This window comes from Arachis stenosperma, chromosome 9, assembly GCF_014773155.1.
Source record: "Arachis stenosperma cultivar V10309 chromosome 9, arast.V10309.gnm1.PFL2, whole genome shotgun sequence".
Classification (NCBI taxonomy): domain Eukaryota; kingdom Viridiplantae; phylum Streptophyta; class Magnoliopsida; order Fabales; family Fabaceae; genus Arachis; species Arachis stenosperma.
The window spans coordinates 146,384,392-146,402,719 of record NC_080385.1 but is presented as its reverse complement, the minus strand read 5'-3'; the positions used below and the strand labels follow the sequence as shown (position 1 = coordinate 146,402,719).

Here is an 18,328-nt window from a genome sequence, read left to right as displayed (position 1 = left end):
CACTTAAAAATGACATTGCAGACTGCAATCGAATGAAACTGGAAAATAAATTCTAGGTTTGTGACCTTTGGAACAAGAGCAATGAGAGATCGGTTAACACTCTTAATCTGATCAGGGTTCTACCAAAGCATCTTGATAAAGCCATATACGTTTCTTTACACCAAGCTCTAATGCTCCTTGTAGAATAAGGCTGGAAAACCATCCTCTCCCGGCGCTTTGAGCGACCCTATGCTGAAAATTCCTTTGCAGATCTCTTCATCTGAAGGGATTTGAGATAATTTATGCTTATAGCTCCTTTCTATACTCGGGTAGGGGAATATGGCATCAATTTTGATTATCTAATTGGTATAGCGCCTTGAGAAAATTTACTGCCATGCTTTTCAATTTCTCTTGGTTTTCGCACCATTCACCATTATCACGCCTTAATTTCAGGATTTAGAGTTTTTGTATGATAGAACTTGGTATTCCTATCCCCTTCAACTAACCACAATTGTCAAAAATTTCTTTTTGTTCATGAATGGTTTCCAGTTCTCTGTTTAGTTCTCCCTCTAATCTTTCTAAGAATTTATTCTTTCCATTCCCTTCAATCTATCCATGATCCTCCTCGAAGATATTTTTGTTTCACATTGTAATCTCAGAAGATAGATCATTGAAAGCGTTGGCAGAAGTTCCTCCTTTCTCCCACATGGCCTCATAACAGAAAGGTTTTAGACCAATATCAACTCTAGCTGGCATGAAAGAGACCAGCAGTGGGTGATGGTCAGAGCTGACCCTAGTTAAGACTTCCACTCTTACCTCAGGGAATTGCACTCTCCAGTTAGCATTACAGAATGCTCTATCTAGATGCTTGAAAACCTTATCCCGATCATTCCTAGCTCTCCCTTTCCAAGTCAACTTTGATCTCAAGAAGCCTAGATCAATAAGATTGCACTTCTCAATCCAGTTCTTAAATCTATGGTAAGCTTGAAAGTCAATCGCTGCTCCCCCTTCTTTTCTTCCTCTTCTATAATGTCATTAAAATCCCCTATGAGCATCCATGGCAGTTGCATTGTGCTAGCTACTCTGCAAGATTCCTCTTGCGTTCTTACGGACCAGCATACATCATGGTTCGAAAACCGAACCGGATTGGTCAGTCGAACCGATCCAACCGGGAATCGGTAATCAAAACGGTCTGATTCGCTGCTAATAATCGTTCATTCGAAAACCATTCAGTTTGGATCGGACCGACAACCGACCGGTTCTTGTTAAACGGCGCTGTTTTGATTTTTGTTTCTTATAAAAAAAACCCAACGTTCAGCACTCACTCACTAACCCTCCTTCCCCCAACCCTCTCGCCCCCTCCTATCACTATCCCTCCAATGTTCTAAAAATTGGATCCGACCGGCCGGTTGAACCGGTTCAACCGGAGACTGGCGTGTAAAATGGTCCGGTCCACCTCTTAAAACCGCTTATACAAAAACCGTTCAGAAACCGATGAATCGGACGGTAACCGGCCGGTTGGACCGGACCGGAAACCGACCGGTTCGCATAAAACAACGTCGTTTTCCCTTTTTTTTAAAAAAATAAAAAAAAAACAAAAAAGTTAAAACCCAACCCCCCTCCCCAACACACACCAAACACCCCTTCCTTCGAACATCGAAGCAGCTAGCCCTAAGGTTCCCCAGACGGCCAGACCCAAAACCCAACTTCGTCGCCGGAACCGCCGCCGCCGTTCGTGGTTGTCTGCGTCTTCGCGGCCTCCTCCTTCCCCTGTCCCAAAGGCATACGGCCAGAGCTTCTCTTCTAGCTCGGCGCGTCATCCATTCTGCCGGTGAAGTTGCTGTTCGAGGCTTCCAGCTGCTGCGCCGTCGTCTCGCCGTTGACGTCCTGCTGTGGTGGAAGGTTAGTGGCACTGTGATTTCTGTTGAATACTTTGGATTATTGAATTTGAATGTCTCTGAAGTTTGAAGTAGTGATTTGTGATTTTGAATGTCTCTGATTACTTGATTATTTATTTGTGTTTTGAATATGAGATTTGTGATAAATGATAACTGATTGTTCTGCTGCTGTTGCCGTTTTTTCTCAGTAAACTCATAAGCATTGAACTGTGCTGTTTTCCCTCAAATTAATTTTGGTTCATGTGATTTAATTGGTGTTTAGGGTACAAAGTGAAAAGCTATTTTTAATTGGATTTGCAAGGTGATTTTGGTTGATTTTTTATTTAATTTGGTAATAGTGTTTATGATTGGGTTTATCTGGTTTTCATTCTTTTTGAATTTGGTAATAGTGTGATTATTTGTTGGTGTTTTGTAATATTTGTTACTGAATGATGGTTGTTCGTTCTTGCCTCTGTTTAGTAATATTTATTGAAATTTTGTACATTTTCATTGCTACACTCTTCAACTATGGATTGTATTATATGCTGCTAGATTTGAACTCATCAAAGTTCCCTGAATTTAAGTTCTCCTTTGGAGACACATATTCAATTACCAGTGAAATGATAAACAATCCTGCATCACTTGGTAAACATGCATCTGCCTCTAGCTAATTCAATATAAATAGTGAATTTATTTATTTTTTTAATTCTTTACAAATTATTAAAGGGGGAATTGGAATACAATTAATAATGTCGGTACAAAGTTTTGGGCTGACAAAATTACCTTTGTTTCAAGGGTTTTATGTGTCACGGAATTTGCTAAGATTATTGTTATAATGGAAATTGTTAAAGTTTCAAAGGGTCATTCACAATTCCTTTGTGCTTGCAGCCTCTTAGCAACTTATGCCATAGTTAAGCATTACTTGCCTAGTCCAGTATGTATGCTCTTTGGTTCCCTAGAGCGAACATTGTGTGAATTCATGAATATTATAACGTTTCTTGGAGACATCTCATGTTAACAACAAAGACAAAAATTCACCTCACTGCACTATATAATCATGCATCCAAGCTCATATCTATTTCCAGTTAGTTTGTAGTTGTGTACTATAAGTGATTTTTACATATCATCGTAAAAAAAATAACTGGTTACAATTGTTTATTGAAAATGTGCAAATTTAAGTCATGAAAGTTGTTTGTATAATGTGAGATCTCAATGAATAAGTAGTTTTGCATTGTATTCAATGATTATTTGAACCTTCAGTGTTGTCTTCTTATCTATTTTTATGCTATTAATTCATCTCTACATGTTGCTTGACATATTCTAAAATCAATCAAAAGGCACCGTTGTATCATGTCTTACCTATTTGTCAAGTATATTAATATATTTTGTAATATTAATGTATTTTTGTGATTAATTCCTATTATTTGTAATATTAAGGAGATGGATTCACCATTAGTATTACAAGGTTTGTTCAATTTGTTTGATCTTTTTTAATTCTTTACATTAGGAAAGAGATGAAAGAGATATTGTTGACTGAATGACAGTGTTGTTATGAGACAAAAAGTGAGTTGAGTTATAGTTTAGGATATTTATTTATAATTTATTTATTATTTTATTCTAAAACAGTTTTTTTGGTTGAACCACGGTTGAACCGGTTGGACCAGTAAACCAGTGAACCAGTGACTAGAGCGGTTCAATGACCGGTCCGGTTCTCAGAACCTTGTATCTCTCTGAACTCTGAAGCAAAGTTCAAAATCACCCAACCAAAACCCTACATTCTCCCTGCAACGGTTCTGCCGCAGTGCCGCCGCCGTCCGTGCTGTCGGCGCCTCCGCGTCCTCTCTTGTAGCTCGGCGTCCTCCTTTCCGCTGTCCCCGTCCTCCCTGGCTTCTCTGTTCGAGGCTTGGAGCAGCTCGCCGCCGTGTCGCCGGTCGCCGTCTGTGTCTCCGTCGAAGGTTAGCACTGCTTGCACTTCTTCAGTTCTTCTCTTCCTTTTATGCTCTGTTTGCTGATTTTTGAATGTGAAATTCTGAATGGATTAATGAAAATCAAATAATTGATTGATTTTGTGCTGCTGCTCTTTTTTTAATTCCTGAAATTTTTGTTGAAAATTTTTCTGCGGCTGCTAAAAATGGATTATGGATTAGGGATTACTTGTTGCTGTTTTGTAATGTTTGGAAACCAGATCAAATGCTGTTTGTTGCTGAATGATAATTTTTGTTGCTGAATGCTGAATACTGTTGGTAGTATTAATTTTGTGCTGCTATTAATTTTCTGGCTGTGCTGGTGCTGTTTTTAATTTTGTGAATGATTTATTAATTTCAGTTATAGATGATAATATTAATCAAGAAGCAATTGCTGATAACAATGCATCTGTGAATAATAACTTGCCTGCCAATCCTCCTATTTCGAATGATGCTGCAAATCCTAATCTTCCTAGTTTTCTGATTAAAATGAATGATGGAATTTTTATTGGTGTTGAATTTTTGTTGTTGTTGAATCTTGTTTCCATTGAAAAAAAAAATAAGAAACTAAAAGGAGAAGAAAGCTTCCACAAACGGTAGAATATTAAGTATTAATTCCCAAAAAAAAAAAAACATAAGCAAATGTCATGAGTTATGCAAAATATTTAGGCTGTTAATAATCAGTAGCATAAACAAATTACATGAATTCCAAGTATTGAAGTTTATTAATGATCATGTTTCACAGCAATAGCATAAGCAAATGTCTATGCATCCACAAATTATAAATTGTTAATATCTAGTTTTGTACAAATGTTTTCTCTGTTTTAGATGTTGAGTATTGCTAATTCTCCAAATGTCAGTGCTCAACCCCTGCATATTTGGTCTCTTTCCAATCATTTGGTTGCCAAAGAATCAAGGAGTTTTATTTGTTTTTTTTAATGAGCTTTCAGTTAATAAAATTTTTGAATATGACCTCTATGATGTATTGCACATAAGATGCTTTTCCATTAAAATTTAGCCATATACAAAGGTTATATATATTTGGTAACAATTGTAATTGAAAACTTTCAACAGGTACTTTCTCATGTTTTTAGAGTTTTGCATATTTCTAATAAGCTTACTTGCATTAAGCACCTTATAATTTATTTATTATTTTATTATTTTATTCTAAAACGGTTTTTTCGGATGAATCACGGTTAGACTGGTTGGACTAATAAACCAATGAACCAGTTATTAGAGCAGCTCGATGACTGGTCCAATTCTCAGAACCTTGGCATAAATAGCTGTAAGGAACCAGTCTATGTGTCCATTCCTACTAACATTTATATGAATGTACTCTTTATGGTTTTTCCTCACATGTATACTTATGTTATCATCACCCCAAAGAACACATATTTCACCAGAAAATCCTTCTGCTTCTTCAATAATGAAATGCCTAAATTCCAGCGTTTTTTACAGCAGTTTCACTAGCTTTCACACCACTTATATAAGTCTCAAACAACAAAATAATATCAGGTTTCTTCATATTGTTAAATTCCCGAAGCGTGCAAATTGTACCACATAGAAAACTTTGTTCACTATATTTTTATCACATTTTTTAATAATTTAAAATATTTTTGTCGGTTATAAAATAATTTAGGTGTATTTTTTTTAGAGTAATGCTACATGACCAGCAAATATTGTCATTTTTGACCAGCACTTAGACAGTAATAATTTGCACCCATATTTACAGACGTTTTGCACTCAAGAAATATATAATTTGCACCTATATTTACTAAAGTTTTGCACACATGAATTAATACATTTTGTACTTATAAATGAATACAATTTGCACCCAAATTTTTTAGAACTTCCACACATAAATTAATAAAATAATAATTTAGTATTTATACTAATTAAATAATGACAAAAAATACGCTTATTTGGGTGAGTTTTTAAGAAAAGATCTTTTTTTAAGTTATCTTTTTCTAAAAGATCTTATGAAAAAGTAAAAGTAATTTTATGTTTCATACAAAAAGATCTTTTTATCTATCAATTATATTTGGGTATAACAATATAAAAGTACTTTTTTGTTTATTTATTACATGAAAAACATCTTTTTTTAAAGAAAAAAGATCTTTAAAAAAAATGTAAATTACAGCTTCTTAAAAAAGATATTTTTTTATTTTTTTAGTGCTTTTACTTTTACTACTAAAAATTTGCCAAACATGCTAAAAAATAAAAAATATATTTTTTCATTAAAAAAAGATTTTTTTTATCAAAATAATGGCGCCCAAACAAGCACTAAAAATTGCTGTCCCAAGAGTTTCTCTTTTTTTATATTACCTATTTTTCTAATCTGCGGGGTTCTGACGAGCACGATTTCTATGTCCCTCTGCCGCTTCCCTGTTTTTGCTGCAAATGTGCTCTCTTCTCTCTTCCATGCCACTCACCGTCGTTACCTCCTGACATCCGTCGCTGCTGGCTGCCACCTTCCATGTGCAGTACCTAGCCTCCTCCGTCCCTCGGGACCAACAAGGGGTAATACAGGAATATTCAGCTGTTGTCCATCGACTACGCCTTTCGGCCTGATCTTAGGCCTTGACTCACCCTCCGTGTTATGTGTTGTTAATTCACCTGGTACTATGCCATTTTTGCTTCAAATTCGAAACCTTGATTTGCAATTGTTTCATCTGAACCTTGACACTTTTATATTCTGGTTGACCTGTTCTTGCGAGGTTGAGACTGATTTTTCATCATTATTCTTTGACTGGTTTTCCTATTTTTGTTCCATTCCTTCATAATTATTATCCCAAAATTTTTGGAGCTTTGCTTGTTATGCTGTTATGTATACTGAATACTTTTGTTCATGTATATTTGAATTAATTAATCAGGCGTGTGTCACTTTTTCATGGTTTGAAGTTCCTATAAGAACTATGCTTGATGTTTGCTCTGACGTCTACCATTCTTATCTTTAAAATATTTTCTTATAATTTTTGCTACCATTCATGCTTCATCTCCAGTAAGGCATGGGGAAGCAAGGAGGAGGAACTAAAAACCCGGCTTGTCAGCCTAACACTCCTGTATCACTCAGGGAAGAAGCCACAGGAAAAATACATAAAAAGCCAAGAGCCACCACCAGGTCATTAGTGGAGGTTGAGCACTTGGAAAAGATTGCAGTTTGGGCCTCTCATGAGGCTCAGATACCGTCTTTAGGAGCTTTCTATGGGCAGCGTTTGGCCACTGTTGCCGAGGCCAATGGAATAACGCCTGATTCTTCTTTGATAACTTGCCATAGGTTTTGATTCTATACCTTCCTTTTCTTTTTTGCTTAGGGATTTTGTTTTCCATCTAGGTTATTTGTCATATTGTCAGTGTTTCCATGCCTTTTTTTTTAGATTTTAGAACTTGACCATTTGATTAAATTTCAAGATTTGAGAGCCATCAAGTAAAACACAATAAGCCACATTGTCACTGTGATGAACCAAGCTTCAAATTAACAATCCACTTTGTGAAACTGCCACTTGTTTGCAATAGTGTGTATTCCTTCTTCCAGTATTGATGTGTGCTATGTTAGTAGTTTTAAGATAAATTAATTTACACGTTGCTCTATTTACTATATATTTATTCACAAAAACTAAATGCTAATATCAGCATCTGTTATCATATAAATTGAAGCACTTTGTCCTCATTTATCTATTTTGGCAGAATCAGAGACCATGAGGTTTCCAGTACCCCAAAAATGCTTAAACTTTGTTTTGGAATGATAACAATAACTGGGTTCTTTTCCCCCCGAAAAGGAACATTTTACTCTTGTTTGTTGTGCTCACAAAATCTGGCAGACTGGGTTATTTATTTGTTTGAACCTTTAATGCCTCAATTTCCTAGGTTACCAATATACAGTTTTCATGTAAAATATCATAACATCAAGTAATTTGACTGCTTTATAGATGTGAAACTGTTCTTCATCCTGGCATCAATTCAACTGTGAGAATTGAGAAGAATAGATCAAAGCACAGGGGCAAGCATAAACACAGTCAAAACAATGTAGTGTACAAGTGCCATTTTTGTTTGCATCACAATGTGAAGAGGGGGACTCCTAAGGGACATATGAAAGGATTATGTCCATCTAAAACCAAAATGTCATCGGTATCAACACCAGCAACAAAACCCATTACACATGAGTCTTCAAAATCGGGGAAAGGCATTATAGGTGAAGACAACACCAAAGAAGCAGATGCATTTGCTTCATCAGTTACAGATAAAGATGTCTCCGTTGTAGATAGTCCAGCCACCCCATCAAGTGTAAGTGCCACAACCTCAAAGAAAAGAAAGTCTAAGAAGACACTTGAAGCTTCGAGTGCGTCTGTTGAATCAGAAGCATCGAAAACTCAGGGCACAGCAAGCAAAAAACGGAAAAGATCATGGACTAGCTTAAAGAAACTTGTGCAGAGCAATGACCACGACAACAGTGATGATGCTAATTTGAAAATCCCATCCTTTTATAAGTAGGGAAGTTATAAATTTTGTTATCGAGTTGGTTCTCTTGCTTGGAGGTCATTATTTCCTCTGCTAGAGTTGCACTTTCTAATTGTTTTCTATGGAGGAATTTTGTTTTCTATGGATATTAATAGATCTGCCAATAGATCTTTTTTTTATTTTCCTTTTTTTTCTTCTCCGGCAGTGTACTTTGCCCGAGTGAGGAGCAATAGTTTGATAATAGCTATGATATTTTTGTATCTTGAAGGTGATTCTGAGTTCAAAATAGACGGGAAATTGGGGAATAAAATGGGATGGCTAGGTTGTTGTTTTAATGTTCACAATGGAGATGAATTTTATTTCTCTCTAAGTCCTTCCTTTCCATTTCTTTCTCCTAATTTGGTATAAGAGAGGTAATATATTAGTATAATACTCGTGGCCATAAATTCTAAGGTTTGGTGGTTGGTGCATTTGAGACGTGAAATATGGAGTAATAATTTTTTTTATTCCGTTCATTGATAGAATTTGAAGGCAAAAATGGAGAGAAGATAAAGCCTCATGCTAAGCGGACAGCGGTAATGCCGTAATGGTAACCATATCAAATTTATCTTTGCTTTCCTTAGGTACATAGTAGCACCTTATATCAAATTCCAATTTGATAACATGCATAAGCAATTAAGCATCATTCTTTGACTTGAATTTTTTTACTACAAATTACAACTTGGCAAAGTGTATCAAAATTCATTTTGTATTCTCACATGGTGTATGTATCAAAATTGTGTTCTATTTTAATTTTCAAGTAATTAGCAAAATGGCAGTGAAAAAGAAGTCAAACCAATTTAAAAATTGTTAATCAATCATCAACACTTGCAAGAAGAAAGAAAAGAGTTTTTAAATTTTAAGTGATAAATCCATGAGAAATATATGCATTAACCCAATAGAAGTATGTTTATGAATTGATCTGTGGTGTATAAGCTTAAGCATTTTGTAATAAATCAAAGGTCATCTCGGCCTTTGCTGTAGAAAGTAGAAACATATATCAACCATCATTATTGATTTTATTTATTTTTTTTCTTCTTAAAGATTAGTGCATTATCACAAAAGTATTACAATAGTACGATGCCATTTGCCCATTTTTTTGTATTTGTAGTGTTCTATCGTTGTTTGAAAACCTTTTTTTTATTTAATAATTGTGTTTGCATTAAGATTTAATAATGGGTATACCCTGGTGGAGTTGGAAAGAAATGAATAAATATGTACCTCTTATGCAAAACAACTTTTTTTTCCGGGCAATAATTTGATTTCTAGTAACATGATAATACGATAAGCAGGTATTTTCAAGGATTTATTTAATATTTTTTCTCAGTAACCTGTAAATCTATGGTAAGATTATTCTTTATCTTTTTATTTTTTTTTTGGGTTCAGTGAGCTTCAACTGAAGCTAGAAGTAACGAACTCCAACTAGAAATTTCAGCTTCAGCTTCAGTTGTTGAACGTTTTCTCTTTGCTCTCTCTCTCTCTGCAATGGATCTCTCCACCATTTCTCTCTCCTCCTCTCTTTCTTCTTCTCTCAATCAACTTTCTCTCCGTCCAAAAACAGCGTCCCTCTTTGGAATCTTTCTCCGGAACAACCCACCGCCGCTGTTTTCCCGCCCAAACCATCGCCCAATCGCAGCAGCACTTCAACAATCCCAGAATGACGATTTTGTCCTCGAAGACGTGCCGCACCTCACCAATTTCCTCCCTAATTTGCCGGTACTTTATTTTTCCCGCGAAAATGTGCTGCCATGTATGATCTTGTTGATTCCAAATTCGTATGGATTCTATTCATTGTTTGATATTTACATTCATTCCGGATAGTTATATCACATTTACAAAATCATGTAGCTCAGGCATTTACTGTAGCACAAGTACACTATGATTTGCTATGCTTTGATATGATATGATATTGTATGCTTCTCAGCCTGTGATCAAAGTAGGATTTTTTTTCTTTATTATTTAAATAAATTTTTAGCTGCGTGTTTCCACTGAGAAATTTAATTCGATACCTCAATTGAATTCACTCGGAGCAGAGAGAGACATTGAGAAACTGAGAAATTTTATTTAGATGGATTGATACCAAATGAATTCACAACACTCTTTGCATGTTTATCAGCTGATGCGGCATCCCTTAACTGTCTCAACGTAATCTAGAATGATCTCTAACTACCTGATGACAGATATTTCAGTCAACTTAAACTAAATAAACTTTGCTAGGCTAGGCTGCTTTACTTTGATACGCTTTACAAGAGGCTTCGGTTACTGAATCCAGAATCCAGCTCAGTACAACATAATAGAAAATACATATTATACCTACTAGCGCAATAGAAGAATGCTTAAAGTTCTATGCCTATGGTTCTTATTTTTGAAACTACTAATAATAGGACTTACAACCTAAGATGTTTTGGATAGGGATGGGAGGTATCTTTAGTGTTTAGTTTCCTTTTTTTAAGCAATTTAGTTGTTTCAAGATTTTTTTTTAACCCTTCAAATAATGTGCACTTCCCTTTCTTTTCTTAATGATTTTTCTTTTCTTACCATATTGATGACTGTTGATACTTAAAGCATTAGTTCCTTTTTTGCAGTCCTATCCAAACCCATTGCATAGCAGCCAAGCTTATTCAATTGTAAAGTAAGTCTATTCTGCTTTGCATTTTTGTTTTAACTTTGTGATTCGTAACATCAAAGTTTATCCTAACTTTTTTTTTTCCTAATTTCAAACTATGTTTCTTCTTATGGCTTAATCTTTACTTCTTTTAACTGTTTTATACTCTAAGGAATACTTTTGTAAGCCAAGAAGATGTGGTTGCACAAAATGTAAGTGACACAATCTCCCAGTTCTTTGTTCATGAATTCTTTTCTTTTCTTTTCTTTTCTGAATCACTGATACCCCATTCTATTTCTTATCTCTGTATTTCTCACCATGCTTCATATCTCAGATTGTCATTCGAAAAGATAACCCTAGAGGGGTTCATTTTCGGCGTGCAGGACCTCGAGAAAAGGTATAAAACATGAAAATGTGTGTGTCAATTTATAGTATTTAGATTTTGGAGCTGATAACTGCATCTTCTAATATTAGGTTTATTTCAAGCCGGAAGAAGTACGTGCTTGCATAGTGACTTGTGGAGGATTATGCCCAGGAATCAATACGGTGATTAGGGAGATTGTATGTGGCTTAAACAACATGTATGGCGTTGAGGATATACTTGGGATTGAAGTGAGTTTTGCAGAAGTTGTATAATTCTGGCTATCTAACAAATATACTACTCTAAGCTTTTTCTGTTGGACCAACTTCTTAGAATCATTTTATTTTGAATTTCTTATCTGAGTTGTAACATGATAGTTTCCCCATTTCTTTTTTGAGTTCCTATTAGTTACCATGTTCCTCTTCAAAATGATTTAGGAAGGATATAGAGGGTTTTATTCAAAAAATACCGTGAGATTGACTCCTAAAGTGGTTAATGATATCCATAAACGTGGTGGCACCCTTCTCCGCACATCTCGAGGAGGACATGATACACAGAAGATAGTTGATAACATTGCAGACCGTGGAATAAATCAGGTGGTTACTTGTTATATTAATTTAGTATATGAACAGATTGTAGACATAATATCTGAACAAAAGGGAAATTTTATCTGTGCATGTTAGGTATACATTATAGGAGGTGATGGAACCCAAAGAGGAGCAGCACGCATATATGAGGTAATTGATTTCTCTCTTAAATTACACATGGCTTTCATCTACTCAATGATGTAGTTCCATGATAGTATGTTGTAATATGAGCATCTTTCTATGAAGGAAGTTGAAAAACGTGGTCTTCACGTCGCTGTGGCTGGGATTCCAAAGACAATTGATAATGATATTGCTGTAAGTCTTAGTTATAATATATATAAGTTTTGCACCCTTTGGAAAAGTGTTTGTTGCTTCTGTGTGTGTGTGTGATATGTAATAATTTTTTTACCTGAGATTTGGCTCTGTGTTGTATGTATTCAGTAATTGTATCTCCTCGTTTTATATTTTAATAGGAACTTAACAATGGTCTAATTACTGTATACTATTGATGTCATTATGCTTTGTTCACATTTGTGTGTAAACTCGGAGATATTAATCTACTCATCAATTATTTTTTCCATGTAAACATTTAATATATATTGAGACAGATGAAGCCCTCCCTGTTTGTAATATTTTACTTGTTTGGCTTCAGGTTATTGACAAATCTTTTGGATTTGATACTGCTGTAGAAGAAGCCCAGAGAGCCATCAATGCTGCTCATGTTGAAGTTGAAAGTGTTGAAAACGGAGTTGGAATTGTTAAGCTAATGGGCAGATATAGTGGTAGACATTAAGCAATACTTTCAGATGCTCTATTTTGCTTCTCCCCCCCCCCCCCCCCCCCCCTCTCCTCCCCCTCTTTTTCATCACAATTTCTAATTTTCCAAATAATCTTTTCTTTGAAATGACAGAGTGGAAACTTGATGTGTTTAATGAAATATTGGTATTTAGAACTTTAAGAATCCTATTTCTCATTTCAGAGATAGACTTTACAAGCTTCCATCTGCAGGTTTCATTGCCATGTTTGCAACTTTGGCTAGCCGAGACGTGGTAAGGCATCTTCCCAGTCTCAGAATTTGTTGATTGTCATTGGTCAACTTATTCCTTTGTTAGCATAAAATTTGTGTTTTTTTTTTTTTTATTATGATGATGATGATGACGACAATAGAGATGTATTGGTGATTTTCTTTGGCTTGAAGCTCTTTAATAGTTTTCCGTAAAAACATTTCTTTCCTTTTGATATTAAAGTCTATTTTAAATGGTCCAAAAGGAGTTCAAATTGCCATTAGTTGTTACCATTTTTTCAAAATTTAAAAAATGACTAAAGAATGCCTTCTAATAGCAAGAGTTCTAACAGGATTGCTGCTTGATTCCAGAATCTCCCTTTTATTTGGAAGGGAGAGGTGGGCTGTATGAGTTTCTTGATCAGAGGTTGAAAGAGAATGGACATTTAGTTATTGTTATAGCAGAAGGTGCAGGTCAAGAATATGTTGCCGCAGAAGTGCCTGCAGTCAATCAAAAGGATGCATCTGGGAACAAGCTACTTCTTGATGTTGGTCCCTGGTTATCTGATAAGATCAAGGTATACTATATCATATACCTTTCCTTCTGTTCCTTATGTTCTCTTCACAGATTTTACATATATAATATTCTCAGATATGTATACTTACTTGGACCATAGATATGATATCTCTAAATATAATTGATACGACTGCAGAAAATTTGTGATCTTTTCCAGTTCTGATTGTAGAATTTTTAATATTGTGGTCCTAGTTAAGGTATCCATTCCAAAGATGGTTTTCAATATATTTTTCTTAAAACTAGATTTATGCTGATGCCTGATGGCATCAGTCAATTTGCTAATAGATCGGTTACATATGGTGAAGCTAATTAAAATCTTTTGCACTTTCCTTGCTAAATTAATCTTGCATGTTCTCCCCCCTCCCCCTTCTTTTTGATCTTGACATTGAAGTGTGTGACCTCTTTGAGAGGGGAAATTTGTTGATGTGCAATTGTGCATGCTATCTTGACTTGTCATTGTAGTCTAGAACTCTATCAGTTTTTGCTTATGAATTTTTTTTTTCTCATTAGCGCAGTTCATAGGAAAGTATTCACTCCTATAATAGAGGAAATGATGAATGATTTTGAAAGAATAATTTTGGAATTCGAATTTGTCCTTCACGGAGGGTTATAAAATATTTCCTTTCATTTTTCTTGAGGTTGCCAACATTGTTTTGTTCACCTTTTAAGTTATTCAGTTTGCTTCTAAATATATTGCTTGCTTGTTATAGGACCATTTCACAAAGGCTCAAAAGATGCCAATTAATATGAAATATATAGGTATGTTCCTGAGTTTCCTATAAAACTTTTCTTTTATTGTAATTATGCAAGAATAACCAGGAAAACAAACAGCTATAAGATTATTCTTTCATAATTATTCTTGAATAACCAGAACGGCATCTTATTTTTCCTGTTTGCCTTTTAGTTTTGGTTAATTGGAATTTCAAAACCCCTAAATAAAAGCAAGCAAGCTTGAAATTCAGAATTAAAAATTTTTTCCATTTTCTTATATTTTGTATCATTTATTTTCAACAAAGGAACCGTTTTAAGTTTTGTTTATTACTTTAACATAATAATGTTATCATTTTTAAGAAATTAATTTTAAAATTTTCATTGATTTTGTCTTCATCAAAAGTTTCATTTGTGTTACTCTTATAGATCCAACATACATGATTCGAGCTATTCCGAGTAATGCCGCAGACAACATTTACTGCACTCTACTTGCTCATAGTGTTGTTCATGGAGCTATGGCTGGATATACTGGCTTCACCGTTGGCCCTGTGAATAGTAGACATGCTTATATCCCTATTTCTGTAAGTTGACCACTTCATTAGAATTAGATCATCTGCATCCAACTAGTTACTTCCATTACTAAAGTTTATGCTACTGGAGTCTTGTACTATTCTTAAGTTCACCATGTAATCCATCTCCTCTACCTAACACTACAACCTTACCAAGAGAACCGAAAATTTAATCATTTTGTAAAAAATTCAACCCAAACACCTTATGTAAGGGCATGCAAGATTGAGATGATGCAGTTTAAATGTTTATTAACCTAATAGGATGTGCTGCACTTCCTAGGTTACTGGAGATTATGTTTTACCTTTGTTCATGATTATATAACATCTTGTTGCAGCGTGTGACAGAGAAACAAAAGACCGTTGAGCTGACAGGTAGAATGTGGGCTAGACTTCTTGCATCTACAAATCAACCTAGTTTCATTTCCTCTGATCTAGAAGGAGTTGTCCAAGGTATCGATAGTCTGAATATTACCTCGATTTAGGTTTTCTCATATTTATGTGTAGCAACAGATCTCTATTTTAGGTTTCATTTGTATGTTAACTCAGTGCTGTGAATTTTGATGAGCTTTCAGATAACAGATGATGCATTAACATATAGTGGTATTGGCTGTAATTGGACACTACCACCATATGGTTTGCCACTATTCTTTTTAGTGTGAAATTCCACTACTTAGTAATAGCTATATGTTTGTTGTATTTGTTGAAACCTCAGCACAGACATTGAGTATTTTTCTTTTTTCTTTTATTTTTTTTTAATGTAACTGGTGTTTCAAGTTTGAACATGCTCAACTAGTGCCAACTTATATGCATCATTCATGAGAAAACTCTCTTTGCAAAACACCATCTTATCATGCGGGATTCACACTTCAACTTCGATAAGGTTAAGTATTTGATTAAATAACTATTTCCTCTCACATCCAAGAAACCTTTATTTATAATATATGTTACTTTAATATTTTGTTACATTCTTGAATACAAAAGAAAAACGGAAGAAAATCTATCAAATTGTAATACTAGTTAGAGAGCAATTATTCGGAGGAGGTGAAGCCCTAAAAGTCAAAGGCTTCTCTTCTCAACTCATCTCATCTTGGTTAGATTTGGTTAATTGTCCAGTGAAAGAGTCTCCATTATTCAACTATAAGGGCCCCATGGTGTGATTTGATTTAAATACAGCAAGTTGAAGAATGATAAGGCTCCAGATGTACCCTTATAAACAGCAATCTTTTCTTGATTGCGATCTTTTGTAGATAGTACAAACCATAACCAAAACCAACTTTTTGATGCCCCACTTTGTCTTAAGTCTTAACACAAGTTGCCAAGTTTCTAGCAACTCTTTGCAACACAACAGCTTACAAGTTGAGATTTTTTTTTTTAAGTTAGGAGTGAGATTCGAACCCAAAATTTCTTAGTGAGAACTATGCCATCTGAGCTGTAGTTTGTTGGTACAAGTTGAGACTCTTAAATGGATATCCTATGTCAAAATTATTGATTCTACATAACAAAGTAATATAAAAAATAATAAATTCTGATAGTCATCTAGTATTTCTTATTCCAAAAACCGATATTTAAAACAAAAACATTAATCAACAAGATAACACTTTTTTATTAAAGTAATATAAAACATTAAATAAAAAGCTAAATAAAAGTGAAAGGAAAATATAATTTCTTAAATATTTTGTAGAACAATTATCTTTAAAATGACCAAACCTAAGATATCTAGATTTATTATTCATCAGTCTCCCCCTCTTCTCTCTCTGTTAAATGAAGATAGTCCATTGAAAGCACCTTGTGAACACAAGAATTGATGAGGCTTGATATAGTTATTATATCATTTACGATACATATTATGTCTTATATTGATTAATTATATTAATCAATTGTTTAAATTTTTCTTACAATATTTTATCCCGGAAAATAAATCTTACAATGCTAAGCATGATACTATTATTTTCTGAAAAGAAAAATTAACTAAAATTTATTATTATTATTATTCTAGATAAGATTTAATATTCAAAAACTTCAATTCTTTGGCAGTAGTACGGCAAGATATTTATAATTATGTATAAATCAATAATATTTTCTTTTGGTATAAATCAATAATATTTTGTTAATATTCAAACAACTTGCTTATACGTATCGGGCCCCATGACAAAGTACATAACCATGATCATCCAATAATTTGGATAAGATGCACTGTCTCTTAACGTAATAATTTTTTTTTTTTAAAAAGAAAAAAAAAACTCCCTAGTGAATTCCGTGTGCCATAAAAAAAAGGGGTCCATTTAATTTTCCTCAACAACTTGATGAGTTGATAACACTATCATCAATCAATTTATATCACAAAATGTGGGGACTAGAGTATTCTTATATGCATAAATATCATAGTTTCAATGCCACTTCTCTCCACATTCCACAAATAAAAATCCAATTCAAACACAAATACACTATGACAGCATCTCAAGAAATTTCAAGTTTAGAACTCTTAAGGCAACATCTCTTAGGTGATAATAAGAATAATGTCTTAGATTCATACTTCACTAGCACCACCAATCTCATTCCTCTAGTGAAAATTGAAGAATTAGAACACCCTTTGGAATCACCAAAACTCGACTACCACCAATTCTTGGATTTGGATTCATATTTCTTTGAACAAAGTAGTAGTAGCTTTGATGCTAAGGAAGTTGCTGCTGATCAAAACAATGTCATTATTGCACAAAGCCCCACGGAGGAAGAAATAATCAAGAATTCGGATACTTCGGTTGAACCAACAATGTTGGAGTCTGTGGGAGAGAAGGTAGAAGCTACGTTTAGGCACTACAGAGGAGTAAGGAGAAGGCCGTGGGGAAAGTTCGCTGCTGAGATTCGCGATCCGGCGAGAAAAGGCTCGAGAGTGTGGCTAGGCACATTTGATACCGAGATTGATGCTGCTAAGGCTTATGATTTTGCTGCCTTTAGGATGAGGGGTCAAAAAGCAATTCTCAATTTTCCTCTTGAGGCTGGTGAATCTGAACCAAAGCCTAATGTTTGTGGTAGGAAAAAGAGAAGAGTAGTGTAGAGAGAATTGATATTCAACTTCATCGAGTAATGTTATTTGAACATAATATTTTGTGAATATTGTATTGATATATTTTTGTGAACATGAACATATATCTGCCACAAATGTTATGTACAAATATCATTTTTCAATGATTGCATTATCTTCTCCTTTTCAGCTTTTATAGGTTATAGTCATTCTTTACTTTTGTTTGCTAAAGAAATGTGCAATATGTACTAAAATTTTCCATGAATGTGCAATTTAGTATTTTTGTGAAGTTTTCATTCACTATTAATGAAGAGCAACGTATTATGTGAATTAAATAATGTAACTATGTCCCTTGTTTCTTTTTAACTTTATAAAAAGAGAACAACTTAACAAAAGGATTGAAGCATACACCTAAAAGGCTAAAAAGATAGTATATCCTGTAATTGAGGAGGATAGAGTGAAGTTTCACTTGTTTCAGGTCCACATACCATAAGGGTGACTTCTAACTTCTAAGTTACTCTTAGATTTATCAACGATGTTGTTACTCCATAATATTTTACCCATGATTGTATGTTA

The 18,328-nt window shown here is 34.4% G+C and overlaps 3 protein-coding genes across 5 annotated transcripts; all 3 read left to right on the top strand.

Moving 5' to 3' along the window:
* Positions 1 to 1,603: 1,603 nt before the first annotated feature.
* On the top strand, positions 1,604 to 8,613 carry LOC130950662 (uncharacterized). 3 transcript variants are annotated; one of them, XM_057879219.1, is made up of 5 exons: positions 1,604 to 1,881; positions 3,364 to 3,419; positions 3,521 to 3,811; positions 6,823 to 7,097; positions 7,750 to 8,613. In XM_057879219.1, exons 4-5 carry the CDS (start codon positions 6,829 to 6,831, stop codon positions 8,309 to 8,311), a joined length of 831 nt encoding a protein of 276 aa, XP_057735202.1. In that variant the 5' UTR covers positions 1,604 to 1,881; positions 3,364 to 3,419; positions 3,521 to 3,811; positions 6,823 to 6,828; the 3' UTR covers positions 8,312 to 8,613. The 3 variants fall into 3 exon arrangements, with proteins under 3 accessions (XP_057735202.1, XP_057735200.1, XP_057735201.1); XM_057879217.1 differs by lacking the exon at positions 3,364 to 3,419; XM_057879218.1 differs by lacking the exon at positions 3,364 to 3,419 and having other exon boundaries at positions 3,483 to 3,811.
* A 497-nt stretch (positions 8,614 to 9,110) lies between these two features.
* LOC130950661 (ATP-dependent 6-phosphofructokinase 4, chloroplastic-like) lies at positions 9,111 to 15,486 on the top strand. The gene is made up of 15 exons (XM_057879216.1): positions 9,111 to 9,609; positions 9,704 to 10,033; positions 10,903 to 10,949; positions 11,095 to 11,134; positions 11,257 to 11,319; positions 11,397 to 11,534; positions 11,721 to 11,879; positions 11,967 to 12,020; positions 12,117 to 12,185; positions 12,523 to 12,652; positions 12,879 to 12,919; positions 13,227 to 13,451; positions 14,161 to 14,209; positions 14,588 to 14,742; positions 15,066 to 15,486. Exons 2-15 carry the CDS (start codon positions 9,803 to 9,805, stop codon positions 15,210 to 15,212), a joined length of 1,548 nt encoding a protein of 515 aa, XP_057735199.1. The 5' UTR covers positions 9,111 to 9,609; positions 9,704 to 9,802; the 3' UTR covers positions 15,213 to 15,486.
* Positions 15,487 to 17,066: 1,580 nt separating this feature from the next.
* LOC130950663 (ethylene-responsive transcription factor ERF107) lies at positions 17,067 to 18,041 on the top strand. The gene has a single exon (XM_057879220.1). It carries the CDS (start codon positions 17,075 to 17,077, stop codon positions 17,783 to 17,785), a length of 711 nt encoding a protein of 236 aa, XP_057735203.1. The 5' UTR covers positions 17,067 to 17,074; the 3' UTR covers positions 17,786 to 18,041.
* The last annotated feature ends 287 nt before the right edge of the window (positions 18,042 to 18,328 follow it).